A 23,133-nucleotide genomic window follows, 5' to 3' on the forward strand; every position below is an offset into this window, starting at 1 on the left:
ACTAAACAATCCTATTTACTAAAGAACCAAAAAATGGGGGAAGGAAAATACTACAGATTCCCAGGGTGATAAAAGCAAATTCTAAATAAATCATATGCATATACAAAGAAAATCTATTTAAAAGCTTCTTATCGTCTCTTTAAAACAAAACAGGGGAAATGGATTATCTCTGGAGATAATGACACATCACTTCACTTGAACTTTATCCATGTCATCTTTGGGAAGGTAAAACAATGACAGTCAGTGTTCCAGTTTTTTTGTAGTGTAAAAAGAGGCCAGTGAGTAAGATTTTTATCACATAGACCTACTATTTTATGTAGGTCTGTATGATAGTATGTTTCAGAAATTCTCATATCACAGTCGTGTGAACATCACAAAAAACATTCCCAGGTTGCATTTCAATCTGAAGTCAATGGGAGGGAAAAAAAGAATTTTTTAAAATTTTGCACATTAGATTAAATTGGCACATTTAATTAGCATGTTTAAACACATTCCCATCTCAAACTTTCATTACTGTATTGATTGATTTTTTGGTGATGGATAACATTTCATAAGATTCACCCCATTATATTTGCTATTACTGACGAATGTATTACGGATGTAGATGAATCAATCCCAGAGCATCTGTTCACTTCTGCTTTTACACCGCATTCCAAATTATTATGCAAGTGACATCAGTAAGATTTCAGTAGAATAAACATTCAGATTTTAGTTTTTCTAATAAAATGTTTGTTTGTTTATTTATCCATGTCTTTTTAGATAACTGGTATCAATCTCAGACAAAATAATTTGCCAGGTCTATGGAAACCCTACTTAGAGGTACTTAGAGAAGCAAGTCACAGTTCTCATGCAATATGGGGAGGAAGAAAGATCTTTCTGAAGATGAAAAGCATGAAATGGTCCAATGTTGTGCTTTTGGCATGAAAACAACTAATATTGTGAGAAAACTGAATAGAGATTATCGAATTATCATAAGATTTGTGAGTGATTTAGAGCACAGCAGAACTCAGTCAGATAAAGGCTTATTAATGAAAGTTCCTGTCAAAAAAATTAATTGTATTAAAAGGGCAGCTATAAAAAAAGCCAGTGTTGAGCAGCAAACAGGTATTTGAAGCTGCTGGTGTCTCTGGAGTCTTGAGAACCTCTCAGGCTGGCAGAAGTGCGTAAAGATGCATTTCAGCTACTCCAAACCAAAGCTCACAAAGAGAAACATTTACAGTGGGTGAAGAAATACATGAAGACTCATTTTTAAATAGTTTTATTCACTGACTAATGCCGTACTACAATGGATGGTCTAAATGGATGGATTTCTGGATGGTTGGTGAATGGCCACCACGTTCCAACAAGACTGTGACGTCAGCAGGGAGCTGGCGGGTGATGATTTGGGCTGGAATATTGGGAAGTGAGATGGAAGGTCTCTGAGGGTATTAAAATGACTTCATCAAGATATGTGGAGTTCATAACTGGTCATTTTCAGCTATGGTATAAAAAGGAGGATAGTGCCTTCTGAAATACAATGCACTATGCACTATCCCATGCTGCAAAAAAACACCACAGCAATAAAACTGTTTGAAAATGTATTTCTTCACCCACTGTAAATGTTTCTCTTTGTGAGCTTTTGTTTGGAGTGGCTGAAATGCATCTTTACGCACAACTGCCAGCCTGCATGGAGAGCTTCTTGAGACTCCAGAGACACCAGCAGCTTCAAATACCTGTTTGCTGCTCAAAATTAGCTTTTTTTTTTTATAGCTGCCCTTTTAATACAATTAATGTTTTTGACAGGAACTTTCATTAATAAGCCTTTATCTGACCGAGTTCTAAATCACTCACAAATCTTATGATAATTTGATAATCTCCATTCAGTTTTCACACAATATTAGTTGTTTTCATGCCTTTTGGACCATTTCATGCTTTTCATCTTCAGAAAGATCTTTCTTCCTCCCCATATTGCATGAGAACTGTGACTTGATTAATAATGTGGAACAACCTCTAAGTAGGGTTTCCATAGACCTGGCAAATTATTTTGTCTGAGATTGATACCAGTTATTTAAAAAGACATGGATAAATAAACAAACAAACATTTTCTTAGAAAAACTAAAATCTGAATGTTTATTGTACTGAAATCTTACTGATATGTCACTTGCATAATAATTTGGAACGCGGTGTAAAGTGCCTCTTTTATGCAATTTTAAAGGTTTCTAATTTAGTTTTGAAGGTCTCCTACAACAAGTTACATGCATTCAAGATCAAAAACACTTTAATTTTCTCAGAATATACATTGCAGCAAAACTTCTTTTCTCACAGTGTCTGAAACAGTTTGATAAAGTATTCAATCACTCTGTTGTGATTGGTCTACTGCTTATGTGTCGGAAACGAAACGCCCATTACCATATCTGAATTTTAGCTGAGAAGGCTTCCTCTGCAGTTGTATACACAGTAAAGATGGAGTCCGTTTTACCGTATCAATTCCGGCCCAAGTCCTCATCCTTTAGCAGTGCATCAAAGTGGATTTGCTTTGGCAGCACAGAAAACAGGATCTTCTCGACATGTTGATAACATGAACCAAACTCTTCCAGTCCTCAGCTGCAACCACAATGTTTGAGGGCGGGTCAAAGTAGACTTAGGGCCCTATCATACCTCTGGCGCAATGTGGCGCTAGGCGCGACGCAAGTGTTTTTTGCTAGTTTCAGCCCGACGCAGTTATCATTTTCACGTCCTGCGCCACGTTGTTTAAATTGCAAATGCATTTGCGCCCAATTTGTGCGCTCATGGGCGTGCTGGTCTGAAAACGAGGTGTGTTCAGGCGCATTGTTGGCGTGTTACTATTTTGAGGAAACTGAAATAGACTGCTCCATTGACTAGGCCTGTCGCGATAATCAATATATCGACTTATCGCACAATATATGGACATGACCTTGATAATTTTTGGTGATGCGAAATATTGCCCATTATGCTTACACAAAAATGAATGTCACCAATGTTTAACAGATCACGCTACCTCTGTTATCTTATCTGCTCTCCTTGTCGGAGGCGATAGCAGGGCTCAGGCAGCTCATAGCAGACTTTGACATGCACAGAAGGTGTCATTTGGGAAGAATAAGTTCCCGTGCAAATTAAACATGACAGCGCAAAATGGTGCATGCTCACAGCTAGCATTAAGTCTGTTTGGACGTTGCAGGTGTCTAGTTCATTTTCACAGAGAATGCATTTTTGCATTCCACTGAGCTGTTTTTCCATGCAAAAGTGTGTTAGACGGATGAATTTGACCGTTGCGCTCGTCTCTTTTGCAGCATCTCGTGTATGATGCAGCGTTATGAACACGGACGCTCAAGTTAAAAGAAGTTATTCAAATTTTAAAAAACACGCCTCTACAAAAATAGATGTAGCAGCAGATATGGCCTGTACCTTTGTTCATATGTACATCTTACTGTGAAGTAGGGTTTGTGTTTTTCAGTAATAGTGTGAACACACCCCTTACTTTACTGAGAAAAGAAGATAAGGGAAAAATCTGTACATGGAAAATCTCTATATGAATGCCTTTTGTGAATTTGCAAGCATGTATTTTGCACTTTTTATTTATTATTTATTCAACATTATTATTATTTTTTGACACTTCAATTCTAGTGTCTAAATATTCTTAAGAGTTTAGTTCATTGTCATTTGAAAGTGCGTAGGCCTACTTGCGTTATTATGCTGTTATATTATATATATATTCAGTGGCATAAAATGGTCTTAAAATGACAATAATATCACATATCGCAATTATTTCTAGGACAATATATCGCCCAACAAAAGGTAGTTATTGTGACAGGCATTGACCAACTGAAACCTCGTCTAAAGTCAAAGGTGCAGTATTTTTTTTTTGTTATTTAAAGAGCGCGTTAGTAATATGCGCCTATATGCGGGTGCACAGCGCACGTACACTCTGCTTATTACGCTTTAACCTCGCGCACGAGCAGATCCGTTTCCTCACAAGAGAAGAGTTCAGTTCAAGGCACAATGTACTGTATTAATTTAACAGAAATTTTCCGTATTTATTTTTTTACAGGTGTTTTACCTGTATTTAGAATTGCACTTAATTGTGTTGTGTTTTAGGGTTAACGGAAATGTCCGTAAAATTACTGGGTATTGTCCAGGTAATGAGCTGCCAGTACCTTTTCTGTTATTTTATGGATTTATTTTTCACAGTGATGAAAGGTAATATCCGAAAAAGCATAATAGGGGCACTTTAATGAAGTCTGTTTCATGAGTTTATCTTGATAAGTTGCATATACCACAGTACATGAATAAGTTTGACTGTAGAAACAGGTATGAAATACTGAACTCACATCAACTTCTCCTTGATCAATCACATAGAAGTTGTCTCCTTCATCACCTGAGAAAGAAACAAGAGAAAATCGTGAGTTTATTCCAATCAACCAACTTCATGGAGAAGACTACAGATACACACAGTAGCCCTTTTTCCCTCCCGTTTTTTTTTTGCTCAGTTGTGAAAATCTACATACAATACTGAACATAAGTCAATATGGGGTCGATAAGATAAGTTTTTAAAAGAAGTCTCTTACGCTCAACATTGTAAATCCATTTATATATCTACTAAAAGTGAAGTCTGCAACCTTTTAAGAGCCCCCACAGCTAACAAAAATGTACTAAAAGCCACAAAACTCCCAATTTAATTTCATGGGACCTTTAAATTCAGGATGGAAAGGAGGAAAAGATAAATAATTTTGTCTCTTTCCCAGATTCCATCCCTTTCCGACTCCCTATTTCCCAAGACCGTACACATAGACGTGCATATCAAAGATAAAAGATGGCACACCACTTTAAAAACATCACCACCTCCCAGAGCAGTGTCATCTAAATGATTCCCAGGCTTCATCTTCTACACCCCATTTGAGAGTTTAATGGACATTTGGGCGTGCCAGAAGCCACAGGCTCTGATCAACATTTCCAAGTTAAAGGCCGTCACATAAAGCATTTCTGTAGGTTCAGAGGGTCTTTGAGGTCTAAGTGTGTGTTGAAACTGGTGTTTGGGATCCTGGTAGTGAGCTTGTGTGTGTTTGTGCGAGCCGAAGAGTTAAAAGAGTCCGTGCGCCGCCGAGTTCACGCGGGTTCACAGGGCTAATTAACACCGAACACACTAAGCGCTCGTAAATCACACAAGCAATTTATCTTAACACACTCACAGATCGCTAGTGCCCTCTCCCTCTCTTACTCGCCGTCTCTCTCTCTTTCAACCCATTCAGCTCATTTTTCTTAGTATTGTTCCTGTCTTCCTGTCTTTTATCACCTCTGCTCTGAAGTTTTTGTTTTTTGGCCAACAGATCCTTGAGTCACAGAGTGCAGTCAAATATTTGACGAGAACAAAAACACACACATGCACACTTCTACACACACACAAACACAACTTTGTACATTCCTAGATCTACTTTTATGGGCAATCTGTCCATGTTAGATAAATGCTTTGAAACTCTGTTTCAAGAATTGCATTGCACAGAGAGTATGTAAGACATGCATGCAGTTCACTGTTCTCTATTGCTTTATGAACTCCACATGAAACCAAAAAGAGCTCATTGTTTGAATATAGAAAAAACTCCTCATCACCCACCGTTCCTTCTTACATAACTAAAACAATCTGCAATGCATTTGCACTTTTGATAATACTTTTCTAAGGTTTGTGTCTGGTATTTTTCACTGTACATGCACTGCAAGTACATAAATGTAATGTAACATTCAAAGATGTTCGAAACACATGACCACAGTCACCTTCAGTGACGGTTTATGTGCCGTCATGTTCCAAAATACTACAATAATAAGAACAATAGGAGTGTATCATAATAAGACCATTTAGATCACAGTAAGATGATTCCCCAGAAGTTAAAGAATATAAAAACAATGAAAGTCTATGAGATGTCCTCACTAATATATAGTGTGTTTCTATACTGTACCTTGCTGGATTACCGTTTCCCCAGCGATGTGAGTGACCGGGAACATGGCATCAAATATGTCACTGGGGAAAAAAAGAGAGATATGTTAGATTAATCTCTCATTCAAACATTGGAAATTCAAAAACACAAATAAAATGCTCAGATAATAATATCAGTGTCAACTTTACAGCTGAAATAGCAAGTGTCAAGTACATGCTGTAGTCAAACACGACATGATCATGTCAACGCTACTGTATCACACCCTTCACCCCAATTTTCATCATCTCCACAGAAACACGTATTTTTACAAAACTGTATAAAAGACGACAAAAAGTAAATGCTCAGTCTCTGCTCTTCACGAGGCACACACCCTCAAACAACAAACAAAACCACACAACCGTGCCTGTGTGAAGGCAAAGAGTGTCATAAGTGTTACAAGTCTATGACCCTGATAATGCACTTCCACTCTTTGTCTTTTTTTCGGCAGCCACTGGTGTGTCAGTCACTACACATGACCCCTGACTCTGTTCCCACAATACACCTCTCCCATTGCTGCCGGATGTAAACAGTGTTTATTTGCTGCTGCTGTTGTGTTGTCAATGCTTCTGTAGTTGTATTTATGTTATGTTTACATGCTGAGTAAATATGCTTGACATCTCTTCAACAAGCTGCATGACTTGAGGAATTTTTGAAGTCTGTAACACAAACAGTGTGGGATGAGTTACTAACTAGTGTTGTTCTAGTATTATTTATAAACTATGATAATATTTATTAATATTTAGAATTAGTGTTTATATTATATATATATATATATATATATTGTGTATATTTTCAGTTTTTATTGTAATTTAAGTTTAATTTTTAGTCATTTTGTTGTGCTTTGTCATTTTTATTATTTTTTTTTTTATATTTAGCTTTAAAAAACATTTAGCTTGTTTAGTTCTATTTCGCTTATTTCAGTTTTAGTAATTTAGTACTTCTATAAAATAACTTCTGTACTTCTACAGGGCTCCAGACTAACTTTAATGCAATATATTTGAGAGCAGTGGTAGCGCTGGGGGTTGGGGGGATTTTTAGTCATAAAGGTAATTTAAGCATAAAATGACTATTGTTTTGCATTAATAAGTGCAGTAACAAATAATGTTACATGTTTATTTCTTGGAAATGTTTATTTCTTGGAAATGCACATTTGAGAGTAAAGCACTCACCTTGAGTTGAGATGCAGATAAAATTAACTTTTATAAACAACAGTAATATGTAAATACCTAATTATAGAGATTTTTTTTTTTGTCATTACATTAAAATATTTAAATTGGATAATATTTAGAGCTTTGAAGTGCTGGAAATAGTGTGAAGCACTTGAAAGTCCTTGAAAAGTGCTTGAATTTCACTCTCAAAAAGTTGTATGAACCCTAAAATGAAAATTCGATTATTTCTGCCACAATACCATGGTTACAGTAAGTGTTACATTAAATCCATGGTAAATATTGGTGATTTGTGGACTGAAAAGCCTTCTGTAACTTGTTCATTCATGGCACAAAGTTTCTCCTGGTTTCCACATTAGCATTATTTGATGTGATATGATTTATAACAGAGAATTCCGTGCCAAATTTTAATACTTCTCACTAGATCTAGCTGCAATGTTATTAATACTGTGGCAAATTCAAACGCTTTCTCACTGGATCTCTCAGCACTGTGCAGTAACAGTGTCACGTGTTCGAGATCAGCCCGCGAGTAAACCTGTTCTGAGCTTGCGCTGCTCTGTATTTGTCCAAGCTGATCGCACTGCACAGCTCAAACGAGAAGCCCGGGTTTGTTTTAGGGCTGGGATAATAAATCAATGCATCGCGATTCATGGATCGATTCTGAGATTTTCCCAATGCATCGCGATTCTCTTACAAATCGTTTCTGAGCTTAGTTTTTAACAGCAGATGGCACTCTAGGCTAGTTTTAACCGCACACTCAAATGCTCATGAAGAAGAGCGCTCGTGCCTTTGGCTATGTACTTGCACCTCAGAATGCTTTTATAGTGAAAGATTAATGTAAACAGCATACTGCAAACACCCTTGTAATTCGCTTCAACCTTTTTGAACTTTATGAATGATTATTTTACAGAAGGTTCAAGTGGTGTGTGTAAGGAATTGGAAGCAAGCAGAGTACGGCTGTTTCTAAAGCACGCAGTGCCATCTGTTGTTAAAAACTAAGCTCAGAATCAATACAAGAGAAAATTGCGATGCATTCAGAAATTTTAGAATTAATCCAGAATAATTTCCCGATTCGCAATGCATAGCTTTATTGTCCCAGCCCTAGTGCATTCTGCTTTCATTTCATTTGCCGTTTGATGTTTTTCATATGCAACAGAAATTTTAGCTCTTATCAGTTGTGCAACGTGGTGTTCACACCAGTGTGATCTCTAACAAAATTTACTCACACCAGCAAGGAAAAAGGTCGCAAAATGTGACCATTTGGTCGCAGTCTGGAGCCCTGTTCTATAAAATGTAGATTTTTTTAAGTGTACGTTTTTCATCTAACAATTTTATTTCAACTTTATTTAATATATGATTTAATAGCTGTAGATTTAATTAAATTTTTCAAATTGAACAAATCCCTAACCCATGTATTACCAATAGTGGCATTAGCAAACACCACTAATAATGCAACTGAGGCAAACAAAACATGTAGGAGCAGCAAGCAGTTGTTAAAATGAATTCCTTTGAGTTCATATTTGTGAATATAAAAGTAATTGCATGCATTGTACTTCAGAGAAAACAGTAATGCAATGATTAGAGGCATTGAAGCTCATATTCCAGTCTTGAGAGCAAATAATGGAGCATCTGGTAGGTGGTCTTCAGTCACAAGCACTTGGTTTTAGAAGTTTACTGAGTGTAAAGGATGTTTATTTAAAACGTTCCACCATGAGAGCTCTCATCAGTTGTCTGGCTGCGGGGATTCCCCGGCACTCAAACCCATTCACAACCCCGCGGCGTTACGAGACTTACGATTTCAGTGGGAGATGATGATGATGGCTCCCTGGAGAACTGAACCGCGGCTATTTCAGTGAGGTAAAGTGGTTAAAACAGTGCTGTGAGTAGCCATTAAATGAACCAGAATGGTTAAACTCAAAGTGTGATGTCATGGAGTATGATGTCAGATGGAGGAAAGATCAGAGAAGTCTTGAGGTAAAGGGAGGGGAAAGGGATTGAGAAGGTGGCTGGTGATGAGCGGTGGTGAGATTGATCTTAAATTTGAGAAAGGGTGAGTGGGTGGGAAGTGTCTGAGAAGTACTGTAAGGTTGGAGGACGAAAGAAAGCTCTTATAGCTCAACTAGTGGTGCTAGCAACGGCAAGGTCATTGGTTCAAGTCTCCAGAAACAAACTACTGATTCAAAAGTTTGGGGTACTTCTGGGAAACTTCTTTCTTCTTTGTGAAAGACATTAATTATTTTTTCAGCAAAAAACATTAAATTGATCAAAAAAAAAAAAAAAAAAAATCACAGTAAAGACATTTATAATGTTACAAAAGATTTCTATTTCAAATGATTGCTGTTCTTTTTTAACTTTCTATTCATCAAAGAATCCTGAAAAAAAAGTATCATTGTTTTCACAAAAATATGAAGCAGCACAACTGTTTTCAACATTGATAATAATAAGAAATGCATCAAATCATCATTTTAGAATGATTTCTGAAGGATCATGTGACACCGAAGACTGGAGTAAGACATCACAGGAATAAATTATATTTAAAAATATATTAACATAGAAAAAAGTTATTTTAAATAATGTTAATATTTCACAATATTACGGTTTTACTGTATTTTTGATCAAATAAATGTAGTCTTGGTGAGTATAAGAGACTCTTTCAAAAACACTGACAAATCTTACCCCAGACTTTTGAACAGTAGTGTACATATCCAATATCTGGACATCTGACATATGTCTAAACATGTATAGAGATTGAATAATTCTAGTTAGGGTGGGAGACTGATGTAAACACAGATATCGAATACGAGTCATGTCATGTGAAATTAAACAGGTGGGACAAAAAATTAATATAGTCAAATGATTGGACATAAGCAAGCAAATATTTAATAACCAATGCTTATTTCTTGGCAGAAATTAAGCCATAAGTTGAAATAAAAGCCATTTTTATTCTTTTCACCAACTGTTGAAGTGCACATAGGATTGTGGGATATCAAAGACTGCATCATTAGCTGTGTTTCCATCCAAAGTTGCGAATTTAACCTAAATTGGAATATCCATCCAGTGAGCCAAAGAGAACAAATTTGTCACTTCCTGATAAAGTGGCGCTAAATATCACTTCGAAAAATGGAATTTGCTGCAGTAGGAGAAGCCACTATATAATAATTTCATATATAATAAATCACTTGCACTTCAGAGCATGCAGACGAAATGCAATGTAGTTATCTTGCTTTCGGAGGCGGATGCCTGGTGTTTTGGGAACACAGTCATGTAAGACATTTCTGGGAGGTAATTATACTGAACCACTTTGACGACAGACTTTGCTCAGGCATTTCAACCAGAACAGCATTTCAGATGCTGTGCAACAGGATCGGTTCACTGGTTAGTCCAGTTATGCCGTCCCATCACAAAGTCTAGTCTTTTTTGATGCACATTGACAAATTTATTCCATCGTAGTTTGTGCGCATGTTTTCTTAACGGATAAAAAGTTTGTCCAACTCAATTAAGTGCATAAGTTTTATGTGCGCATTTTTAAAATTTATGTGCATTTTGGCATTTCCTTCCAGCTTTTTTTTTAATGCAATATCCTAAAATGCACATAAAAATAGGTGGATGGAAACTTAGCTACTATGTTTTGGATTCTGGTGCCCCTACAAGGTTATTTTAACCTGCAAGAGCACCAGGGTCAAATAGACCATAGTTGACTATCTTCAAAGTAGGGTCCACCGGATATACTGGCACTAATGTGCATAAACCAGTCTTGACCAACATAAGCTGGTGTTTTGAGCAGGGGAAGGAATTAAAAACTGGAGAGTTCGACAGCAACATGAGAGGGAACAGGGGCTTCGTCTGAACCTGTCTACAAACGTGTGGGAGGAGGAAAGGTTGATGAGTTTGAGTAAGAGTCAGAAAATATAAGTGATAAAACACATTGAGGGGTTGAGAAAGAGATTAGAGGGGAGTGGGATACATCGAAGAACATGAGATGTGTCAATGTGGATGTTGAAGAGATGGTGTATGATGAGTAGTGCGCAGTCTTATGGGAAAAGCCTGAATATTCACAGTTCACATCCAAAAACCACAAACCGATCAAACGAGTGACGTTCACTGTGGTCAATGAATCACTGGCTGATCAGCTGCTGGGTGTTAGAGAAGACGTTTTGTTTAATGATGTACTGCCAATGTAGCGATTTTTCTTTTTAAGAATTTCATACTTTAATTCATGCATTAAATTGATAAAAAATGACAGTAAAGGCATTTATAATGTTATTTCTATTAATATAAAACAGTCCAAGAATTTGGTCTAGTTTACAGCTTATTGGTCAATAATTGCTTTAGACAAGAAGAGACTGACTGAAGCCACCAATCACAGTTTGTGTTGTTTTTTTACATGCCATTTAGGGTCATCTGAATCATATGAGGGAAGACATGAGATGACATTGAGCGTCTGCACAGTGGTCTGTAAATGAATGTTTTCATGTGCATACGTGTGACCACAAAATCTAATGAGGCTCCTAAATCATCACCCCTTCTTTTCTTCTTTAATTGATTCTCACACGTTCAAAGGGAAAGTGTTAAAAGCACCAACATTAGGTCTCCTTTATTTGTCCACACAAGCCTGAGCCTGCCTTACACTTGTAAACGTCAAGAGAAAAACACAGCTGCAAGCAAAGGAACAAACTCTTCAGCAGTTAGACAGTAAAAGCCATATATGATATCAAGATTAAAATGTGTACGTTTCCTTAAGAAGCTGAGGTAAAGGATGTTTTGGAGCCAACTGACAAAAATAAAATTTGGGTGAGCAAATGATGACAAAAGGTTCTCTCTCTCTTTTTTTTTTTTTTTTTTGGCGATCTCTCCCTTTAACACTTGAATGGCGTAACTTTTACTTAATCATCAATGAAGTCACATCAGAAAAAGAGGAATGTCTGGTTCAGACCATCTGATTATGACGATCACACCCAGAATGTCAGTGTGTCCTCTGGGTGTTTACAGTATGCTTCATGTGCAAGTTGAAGCTGCTACACACTCAGCGTTAAAGGGTTAGTTCACCCAAAAATGAAAATTCTGTCATCAATTACTCACCCTCATGTCGTTCCAAACCCATGAAACTTTAGTGAAATCTGAGAGATTTCTGTCCCTCTATTCTCCGTTGTCTCCTCTATTCTCCAGTGAAATCTGTCCCTCTATTCAGTCCATTCTCCCAAAACTCTATGTATGTTCACTGATCAGAGTTTATATGTGAATGTAACTGTTTATATTCACATATAAACTGTTTACTGTCCACTCTTTATGACTCTATTTGGACATGTACAGGTGCTGGTCATATAATTAGAATATCATCAAAAAGTTCATTTTTTTATTATAAATTATTTTTAAAAATGAAACTTTCATGTATTCTAGATTCCCTACATGTAAAGTAAAACATTTCAAAAGTTTTTTTTTTAAATTTTGATGATTAGAGCGTACAGCTCATGAAAGTCCAAAATCCAGTATTTCAAAATATTAGAATATTTCCTAAAATCAATCAAAAAATGGATTTGCAAAACAGAAAAGTTAAAGTTCTTTAAAGTATGTTCTTTTGTGCACTCAATACTTGATCGGCAGGACATATTACAGCAAATGACTTGCTCCTAGCCCAAATTACTGCATCAGTGAAGTGTGGCATGGAAGTGATCAGCCTGTGGCACTGCTGAGGCACTATTGAGCCTTCAGATCATCTGTATATTGTTGGATCGACTGTTTCTCATCTTTCTCTTGAAAATATCCCATAGATTCAGGTCAGGCATATTGGCTGGCCAATAAAGCACAGTAATATCATGGTCAGCAAACCACTTGGAAGTGGTTTTTGCACTGTGGGCAGGTGCTAAAGTCCTGCTGGAAAAGGAAATCAGCATCTCCATAAAGCTTGTCAGCAGATGGAAGCATAAAGTGCTTCAAAATCTCCTGGAAGATGGCTGCATTGACTTTGCACTTGATAAAACACAATGGACCAACACCAGCAGACGTCACGCCCCCCCCAAATCATTATTGACTTCAGAAACTTCACACTAGACTTCAAGCAGTTTGGATTCTGTGCCTCTCCAGTCTTCCTTCAGACTCTGGGACCATGATTTCAACATGAAATGCAAAATTGACTTTTATCTGAAAAGAGGACTTTCGACCACTGTTCACTGTCCAGTTCTTTTTCTCCTTAGCCCAGGTAAGATGCTTCTGACATTGTCTCTGGTTCAGAAGTGGCTTGGTAGTCCTTTTCCTGAAGATGTCTGAGTGTGGTGACTCTTGATGTGCTGACTCCGGCTTCATTCTACTCATTGTGAAGCTCTCCCAAGTGTTTGAATCGGCTTTACTTGACAGTATTGTCAAGCTTGCGGTCATCCCTGTTGCTTGTGTACCTTTGCCTACCCAATTTCTTCCTTCCAGTCAACTTTGCATTTAATATGCTTTGATATTTCACTCTGTAAACAGCCACCCCATTCAGTAATGACCTTCTGTGACTTACTCTCTTTGTGGAGGGTGTCAATGATTGTCTCCTGGACCATTGCCAAGTCAGCAGTCTTCCCCATTAGTGTGGTTTCAAAAAACAAAAGATACCTGGATTTTATACTGTAGGGATGGTCATTTAATGAAACTCAAATGTAAATATTCTAATATTTTGAGATACTGGATTTTGGACTTTCATTAGCTGTACGCTCTAATCAACAAATTTACAAAAAAAAACTTTTGAAATGTTTTACTTTACATGTAGGGAATCTAGAATATATGAAAGTTTCATTTTTTAAAATAATTTACAATAAAAAAATGAACTTTTTCACGATATTCTAATTATATGACCAGCACCTGTATATTCAGAAAAAAAACAAGGATTGAATCACTTAAAAGAATCGCTTTATGGTTGAAGCATATGGGGTTGCCAAGTCAAAGTTTGTAGGCAAAATAAATTAGGTGACACAAACTACAGTATTTCATGATTTCATTACATTTGAATAAACAAAATGCATTTCATGACAGGATGTGTTTATTTTAATTATTTTACATTACTTTTCAAAAGTTTGGGGTTGGTAATTTTTTTTTTTTATGTTTTTTTTTTTTAATCTATAATTTTGTGAAATATTATTACAATTTAAATGGAATTTTTCTATTGTAATATGTATTAAAATGTAATTTATTCCTGTGATCAAAGCTGAATTTTCAGCATCATTACTCCAGTCTTCAGTGTCACATGATCCTTCAGAAATCATTCTAATATGATGATTTGATGCTCAAGAAACATTTCTTGAAACATTATCAATAGCTATGTTTCCATCCACCTATTTTATGCACATTTTGGGATATCGCATAAAAAACGCTGGATGGAAACGCCAAGATGTGCATAAATTCTAAAAATGCGTATAAAATGAGTAGAATAAATTTTTATGCGATACGAAAACATGCACATAAACTACGATGGAAACACTTTTACTGAATAAATTCCTTGATGCACATCAAAAAAGACGTGACTTTGCGATGGCACGGCATAGCTGGACCAACCAGCTGACCGATCGCGTTGCACAGCATCTGAAATGCTGTTTTTGGTTATTCTGTAATGCCTGAGCAAAGTCTGTCGTCAAAGTGGTTCAGTATAATTCCCTCCCAGAAGCCTCTCACACTATTGCGTTCACAAACACCTGCATCTGAATGCAAGATAACATGACAGCGTTTATTATGTTTCGTCTGCGTGCTCTGAGGCTCAAGTAATTTATTATATACGAAAATTATTAAATACAGTAGCTTCTACTGCAGCAACTTCCATTTTTCTTAGTGATATTTAACGCCAGTTTATCAGGAATTGACGATTTTGTTCTCTTCGACTCACTGGATGGAAACAGTGCTTTATTCGCAAATGTTTTATGCAACTTTCCAATTTTGCACACAAGTTAAATTCGCAACTTTGGATGGAAACACAGTTAAAGGGTTAGTTTATCCAAAAATGAAAATTCTGTCATTAATTACTCACCCTAATGTAGTTCCACACCCGTAAGACCTTCGTTCATCTTCAGAACACAAATTAAGATATTTTTGATGAAATCCGATGGCTCAATGAGGCCTGCATTGCCAGCAAGATAATTAACACTTTCAGATGCCCAGAAAGCTACTAAAGACATATTTAAAACAGTTCATGTGACTACAGTGGTTTAACCTTAATATTATGAAGCGACGAGAATACTTTTTGTGTGCCAAAAAAAAAACAAAATAACTTTATTCAACAATATCTAGTGATGGGCAATTTCAAAACACTGCTTCATGAAGCTTCGAAGCTTTACGAATCTTTTGTTTTGAATCAGTAGTTCGGAGCGTATATCAAACTACCAAAGACACGTGAACTATTGAAATTTCGAAACACTTATGATGTAACGAAGCCTCGTTTACTGAAACCACGTGACTTTGGTGCTCCGAACCACTGATTTGAAACAAAAGATTTGTAAAGCTTCGAAGCTTCATGAAGAAGTGTTTTGAAATTGGCCATCACTAAATATTGTCATTATTTTGTTTTTTTGGAACACAAAAAGTATTCTCGTCACTTCATAATATTAAGGTTGAACCACTGTAGTCACATGAACTGTTTTAAATATGTCTTTAGTAGCTTTCTGGGCATTGAAAGTGTTAATTATCTTGCTGGCAATGGAGGCCTCACTGAGCCATCGGATTTTATCAAAAATATCTTAATTTGTGTTCTGAAGATGAATGAAGGTCTTACGGGTGTGGAACGACATGAGGGTGAGTAATTAATGACAAAATTTTCATTTTTGGGTGAACTAACCCTTTAATGTTGAACACATTTTTCAGGACTCTTTGATTAACAGAAAGTTCAAAAGAACAGCACTTATTTGAAATAGAAGTTATTTTTAACATTATAATGTCAACTTCATGCATTCTTCCTGAATAAAAGTATTAATTTCCTTTAAAAAAAAAATGTTACTGAGCCCAAACGTTTGTGCCTCTTAATTCATGCTACAGAAACAACTCTACAATTCTCAGGGACAAAACGCCAAAATGTCCAAATGCGAATGTGTTTATGAAGTGCTGACCTTGTTTCACAAGCAATGGCATCTGTGACAGAGAGAAAGGGACAAAGTCAGACTGATAAAGCCTCATTAACAGCTTCGCTCGGGATTATCAGTGATTTCACTGTATCAGTATCACTGTAGGGTGGAAAAAAGCACACCCACTAACATAAACATATATAAACGCACACACACACATGCTGCTCTTATCAATCATGAGGAGCAGAAGTGCAGATCTGTTTATCCACACGGCAGAGGGTTGCTATGAGGCAGGGAAAACCCAGTTTAATTGGCCGCGAGCTACGTGTTTTTATGTGTAACATCGCAGCTGTTTTGGACACACTTTTTCCTTTGGGATCCATCTGTCTGTCTGAGCTCGAAGTATGCAGTCTATCTGTCTAGTCTATACGTCTGTCTATCTCCCTGTTTGTCTGTCTGTCTTCAGTGATGGATGGATTCATCGACAGTGACACCCACACTGAATTCAAGCCAATGGAGTAATGCTTGAATGATTATGATACTGTCAGACACGTCTCTTAAATGTCATTTAATCAGCCTCTTAAAAGCAGAATGAATGAATATTTATAGTGTTGCTGAGGCAAGCATCAGTATTAGAGGTTAAATGCAGCTCCAACGAATGCGACGACCTAATCCTGCACAAAACACACACAAAAACACCTCACACATTGAGGAAAGCCAGCTGAAGTAGACACTGGGCTTTGAGGCAGGAAAAAGAAAGAATGCAGGAATGTTTGGGAGGGAGGAAAGACAGCAGAACAACAGGAGGAAGCCAGAGGAAAAGAGAGACAGAGTGAGATGGAGGGAAGGAGAAACAATGGTAATAATTGTCAGTTTAAGACAGTTGAATCCACTGTTAAGCTTCGTCATACAAAAGAAAATAAACATGACACCAGTGAGATTAAAAGTAGAGCAAACGGAGACTTTTATTCAAAGTCTCAATAGAATCTCAATAGAAACAACAGAAAACATTTGGTAGTAGTATTTCACAATCACAAATTTTTGATCAAATAAATATACAGTCTTGGTGGACTTCATTCCAAAACATTTAATAATCTTGCTGACCCCAAACTTTTGAATGGTAGTTTCACTGTATGTCAACAATTGATTGATTTTTTTTGTTTGTTTGTTTGTTTGATTGAACAATTGACTTTATTTCTCCTAAGGAATTTAAGGTAAATTTAAGACAATGTTGATACTTGGTCAAACCTACATTAATTCTCCTGAGATATGAAAGATCAACATCTGAGCAATCTGACCTGCCAAGTCAGTATGATATTGCAAAATGGAAAAATTAGATTGATACTAAGCGTTTGTTTATCCTTACATATTTGGCACACATTATCAAGTTAAAAAGTAACAGATTATGACAATGTCCAAAAAAAAGGTCAATAAATCAACTGAGGAAATTCTCATATTTGTATTCTATGCCAATTACATGTCTTCGATATAGCTGATTAAAAGTAGTATGAAGTAAACTTTTTCTTTAAAATGTACATTTCTACTTTTTTTTTGAGGTTTTTCTCTTCTAAGGTTTGAACCTACAGCATTTGGGTTATGGATCTTTAACCTCTTAGCCTCTCTCTTACAAGCAAATATTTCTCTCTCTCTGTTGAAGTACAAGTGTTCAAAAATAAAAAATTATTCAGTGCGCGAATCTCACAAGAATTATCCAAGTTTTAACTGTTTTTAATTGCTTAATTGTTGTTGTTTTTTGTCAGATAATTTGGGAATAATTGTGTTGAATTGTCATCAAAACGTCAAAATAAAAAACAAATTCTTAAAAGGTACTTAAGTAAGTCTGCTTCGTGTCGTCCGCTTTGTGTCGTGCCTGTCGTGCCCTTCAGCCGTGATTTATTCACGATACAGCACAGCCTCTCGTACCTTATTGCTTTTATAATAGTTACCACACAATACAAATATTAAAGCCAAGAATACGTAACAATGCAACTTTCATAAAGTAAACTCTTACTAAAAGCCTTCCTTCCGCCGGAAAAAAATAGTTCCTGACCGTGAACAGCAACAGAAGTTACATTATTACGCCATTAGATGGCAGCAAAGACTGTCTTTATGAGTGAGTCAGTCAGTAGCGAAGACTTTTATATTGAAATACTGAATTGTTGTGAACACGGTACAAGACGCAACTGACAAATGCTTTGACTAGCGCTGTCAGTCATGGGAAAACCCCTTAACTGTTAAAAGGACAAGATAATACATCGGACATTTAAACATTTTATTATGAACATAGGACTGACCTGAAGGAAAATGCTAAATCTGAATGCAGGTAATAAATCTTTTTCTCACAATAATCTTCTAAATAATACAGTAAGCTTCAATGAACAATATCAATTGAGAACATACAGTTTACGTTGCTAAGAGTGGTTGCTAAGGGTGTTGTGTAGTGATACACAGAACCGTTGGGTGAAGAAGTCATAGCCGTGTTTTATCATGACCAATCAGAATCAAGGACAGGAACTAACCGTTTTATAAAGAGGTCATATTATGCCCTTTTACAAAGTGTTGATTTTGTTCATGAGTCTACTTGAATAGGTTTTCATGGTTGAATGTTCAAAAAAAATTATTTTCCCCATATCGTACATTGTTGCAGCACCTCTCTTCCCAGGCTGTCAGTAATGCTCTGTTTAGTTTGAGTCTCTATGAAGTCCCTCCTTCTGAAAAACACAATGTGCTCTGATTGGTCAGCTGGACCAGAGTGTTGTGATTGGCCAACCGCTTTGAGCATGTTTGGGAAATGTCATGCCCCATACCATAACTGCGAGTTTCAACACACTACAACTCAACCAACTTTATTTTGTGTATGCTTTAGGTGTGGGAATATTGTGACGTGTTCATTCCCGAAAGAAAACTCAAGACTACAGTCGAGGAGTTTCAGGGAGTTCAGAAACAGTGTGCGCACTGATATAGAGAATAACTCCCTTTGGAGTGACTTTGTAACTTTGAAGATCTTTTTCATGCTCAAACATTTCATGCTCATTACACACCAAAGAAAGATGAAAATGTAAAAAAAGCAAAAAATAGGCTTAATTTTCCACATTCAAAATGTAATTTCTTATTTTTTCTTTTGATTTTGAGGTGAAACATAACCTGGAATTTCTTCATGAGAGCCTCCCTTTTGAACCACAGGGGGAAAAAAGGAAAGACGAAAAGTGTTGACAGGACAGAGGCTCTGTCTTTCTCACATGTCCAGATCACAAGGCTGACCGTCTCACCTACACACACTCACAAAGGAAATAAAAACAACATAAAAAAAAAATTCCAAAGCAAACTAAAGTGTCTGACATTTCACAGGAAGTGCTGTCTGTCTTGGAATCATTTGTTTCTCTATTTCCAGCAGAGGAAAAGGAGAGATGTGTTTGAAGAGGAAAGCTCAGCACAAATATCTCACCCCCTTTTGTCCAGTGTTTACGGGAAAGGCTGTTTACACTGCTCACAGGAGGAGACCAGAGGAAAAGAGGCCTAAAAGTGCTGGAATTGCATTAACTGGAACAAATTTAGACAACAGTGGACAGTTCCAGCTTCTGCTGATTATTCTGAGTCATTCACTTTCAGTCACCTGGACACTGAAGTAGTGCTTGACTGGCATGGGTTTTTTCAATGGCAGACGCCAATCTCTAGAGAACAGAGAGGCAGATAAGTGCTGAATTACAATATAGAAAACAATTTTAATATTAGCAAATAAGAAAATGAAATACATTTTTAAAATAAATACATATTTATTTATAAAAAAAAATTACATTTATACGTAAATAAAAAATAACTGATTAACTAATATATACATTTATAAATAAAACAAATATAAATTCATAAATAAGTAAATAAATAAAAATAAGTAAATCACTGAGATTACTATACACATTTATAAAAATAAATAAATAAATAAATATAAATTCATAAATACGTAAATGAATAAAAATAAGTAAATTGAGTAATAAACTGACTAACTAAATACAAACATTTATAAATAAATAAAAAAATGTAAAAATAAAACAAACAAATATAAATTTATAAATAAGAAAATAAAAAATATTTGAACAAGTAAATAAAAAAACGAACTAAATAAATGAATAATTTAATTACTGCTGAAATTAAATCAATTTTAAAATAAATACATACATGTATTTATCTATAAATAAGTGCATATTTATTATTTAAAATAAATAAATAAATAATGAGCTGAAATTTATTCATAAGTACCGGAATAAAGAAATTTTATTTAGCTGATTTACATAATATTCCCTTGAAATTTATGCAAAATTATATGAAAACAGCATGTGTATTTGCCAAGAATAATTAATTGGTTATACAGTTTGGCCTTGCATATGCATTTCTTTCTGATTTTTATTTATTTATTTATTCCAGATAATTTTCTACATTTTTTGTTGTGAATAAAAAAAAAGATGATTTGGTAAATAATTGTGAATTGTCATCAAAACGTCACAATAAAAAAATCTTAAAAGGCACTTTAACTAACTAAATTCAAACATTTATATATACCTAAATAATTAAAAATAAAAACAAATAAATATGAATTTATAAATAAGGAAAGAAAAAAATATATGAACAAGTAAATAACAAACTAACTAAATAAATAATTGTATTATTGCTAAAATTAAATCAATTTTAAAATAAATACAGTCATTTATCTATAAATAACTATTTATTATTTATTTTTAAATAAGTAATAAATAAATAAATAATGAGCTGAAATTTATTCAGAAATACTGGAATAAATAAATTTTATTTAGCCGATTTAACATAATATTCCCTTGAAATTTAGGCAAAAATATTTGAAAACAGTATGTGTATTAGCCAAGAATTATAAATTGATTATACAGTTTAGCCTTGCATTATCATTTCTTTCTGATTTTTATTTATTTATTCATTCATTCATCCCAAATAATTTTCTAAATTCCTCCAGAATTGTTCACTGACACAGTTCCAGTGAATTCCAGAGGGATGGCAGGGAACGGGTGGGTGGTAGCGGGTCAGGTCAGGGGGCCCAGACGGGCCAAAACAGCCCATTAAACACTCTCGCTCTGAAGACATGGGAGTGAGGATGGAAAAGAGGAATATAAAAGAATGCAAACAGGACGAATGTGGAGATCGAGAGCGAGTGAGAGCGAGCTGCTTCTTGTGGCGATTGACCTCATTAGCAGAAACTCCCTTTGTGACAGCACAAAGCTATGCTAAATATTGACCACACACAGACACGCACTTTACAACAGCACTGGTAACTCATGCGGGGTAAAACTGCCACACTAATTCTGCATGGGAAGAAAGACGGGTGAAACTTCCAGCTGGGGACAGCCTTCACTGCACTGACACACACACACACACACACACACACACTTGCTGCATAGCTGCCCAGACAAACATCCTCGGGCCAAGTCAGTTAAGGCTATTCATTAGCCAGCCACTTTTCCTGCTTCTTCCTGGTGAGAGTGTGTGTTTGTATGAGCGCGATTACGACATTGCTGCTGCCAGAGCAAACACACCTGTGTGGAAGCTGTCAAGTGCCTCCCAAAAGCGGTCCACATCACAGCCAAATATCGCAGCTTCCTGTGGGCCAGAGTTTAACAGCTCACAACAACATAACAGCTTCAAATTATACGGTGTTGATAACCGTACAGCATTGATATAACGTCATGCACTCATTTTCTCCGCTCTGCTGTCTGGCACTAAATGAACCGGTCCGATTGTGGATCATCTTGAGTCACGGACATCTGAATTGGACAAACAGCATCTCTTACAGGATGGACCGCGTAACTGCAGGGTCTCATGGGTATTGTGGTGTGGTCTTCAGTTTCCAGCAGGGTTCAGAATGACAGTTTACACTACTGATAAAAAGTCTGGGGTCAGTAAAGACATTTATAGTGTTACAAAAGATTTCTATTTCAAATAAATGCTGTTCTTGTTTTGAACTTTTGAAAATTTATCACAGTTTCCACAAAACAATTAAGCATAAATAAATGTTTCTTGAGCATCAAATCATCATATCAGAATGATTTCTGAAGGATCATGTGACATTGAAGACTGGAGTAATGATGCTGAAAATTCAGCTTTGATCACAGGAATAAAATAAATTTTAAAATATATTTACATAGAAAACAGTTATTTTAAATAGTGATAATATTTCACAATATTACCGTTTTTGCTGTATTTTTGAACAAATAAATACAGCAATGGTAAGCATCAGACACTTCTTTCAATAACATTTAAAAATCGCTATTTCATCATGTATAATTTCCTCGTTTTTTCTACTTGCTAAGAAACCCTAATTATATTAAACTTTGGCTGTGCTACATTTCATTCAAAGCAATCAGACTTATGATTTTCACTTGGCTGATGATAAAAACAGTCAGAAATAGTAAGCAACCAATCAAAACACCCCAGAAACCTCATAGCAACATGATAAAATCACTCAAAATACCTTCACAACTGCATAACAACACCCTGGCAACCACCCAACATGGGACAAGTGAAATTAGGACAGAAAAACATCATTCTTCAGAAAAATCTGAACAGCACTGGAACTAAAACTAAACTAAACTAAAACTAAAAACTATTAAAAATGTCAGTAACTGAAATAAATGGGAAATAAAATAAAATATAAATATTAGATGATAAAATTCAACTTGAATGTATGTATTTAAAGGGTTAGTTCACCCAAAAATGAAATTTCTGTCATTTATTACTCACCCTCATGTCGTTCCACACCTGTAAGACCTTCGTTCATCTTTGGAACACAAATTAAGATATTTTTGATAAAATCCGATGGTTCAGTGATGGCTCATTGACAGCAAGACAATTAACACTTTCAGATGCCCAGAAAGCTACTAAAGACATATTTAAAACAGTTCATGTGACTACAGTGGTTCAACCTTAATGTTATGAAGTGACGAGAATACTTTTTGTGTGCCAAAA

The 23,133-nt window shown here is 35.8% G+C and overlaps 1 protein-coding gene across 2 annotated transcripts in view; it reads right to left on the reverse strand.

Annotated features, from left to right (window-relative positions):
• The window catches only part of prkar1b (protein kinase, cAMP-dependent, regulatory, type I, beta), a 78,316-nt gene that overhangs the window by 27,470 nt on the left and 27,713 nt on the right, over positions 1 to 23,133 (reverse strand). For both annotated transcript variants that reach the window (XM_051888620.1, XM_051888619.1), the window contains exons 5-6: positions 5,949 to 6,010; positions 4,329 to 4,375 (exon numbers count right to left, since the gene is read on the reverse strand). In XM_051888620.1, the coding sequence (XP_051744580.1) occupies positions 4,329 to 4,375; positions 5,949 to 6,010 (109 nt within the window). The remainder of the gene's footprint in view (positions 1 to 4,328; positions 4,376 to 5,948; positions 6,011 to 23,133) is intronic.

Source organism: Ctenopharyngodon idella, chromosome 3, assembly GCF_019924925.1.
Source record: "Ctenopharyngodon idella isolate HZGC_01 chromosome 3, HZGC01, whole genome shotgun sequence".
Lineage (NCBI taxonomy): Eukaryota > Metazoa > Chordata > Actinopteri > Cypriniformes > Xenocyprididae > Ctenopharyngodon > Ctenopharyngodon idella.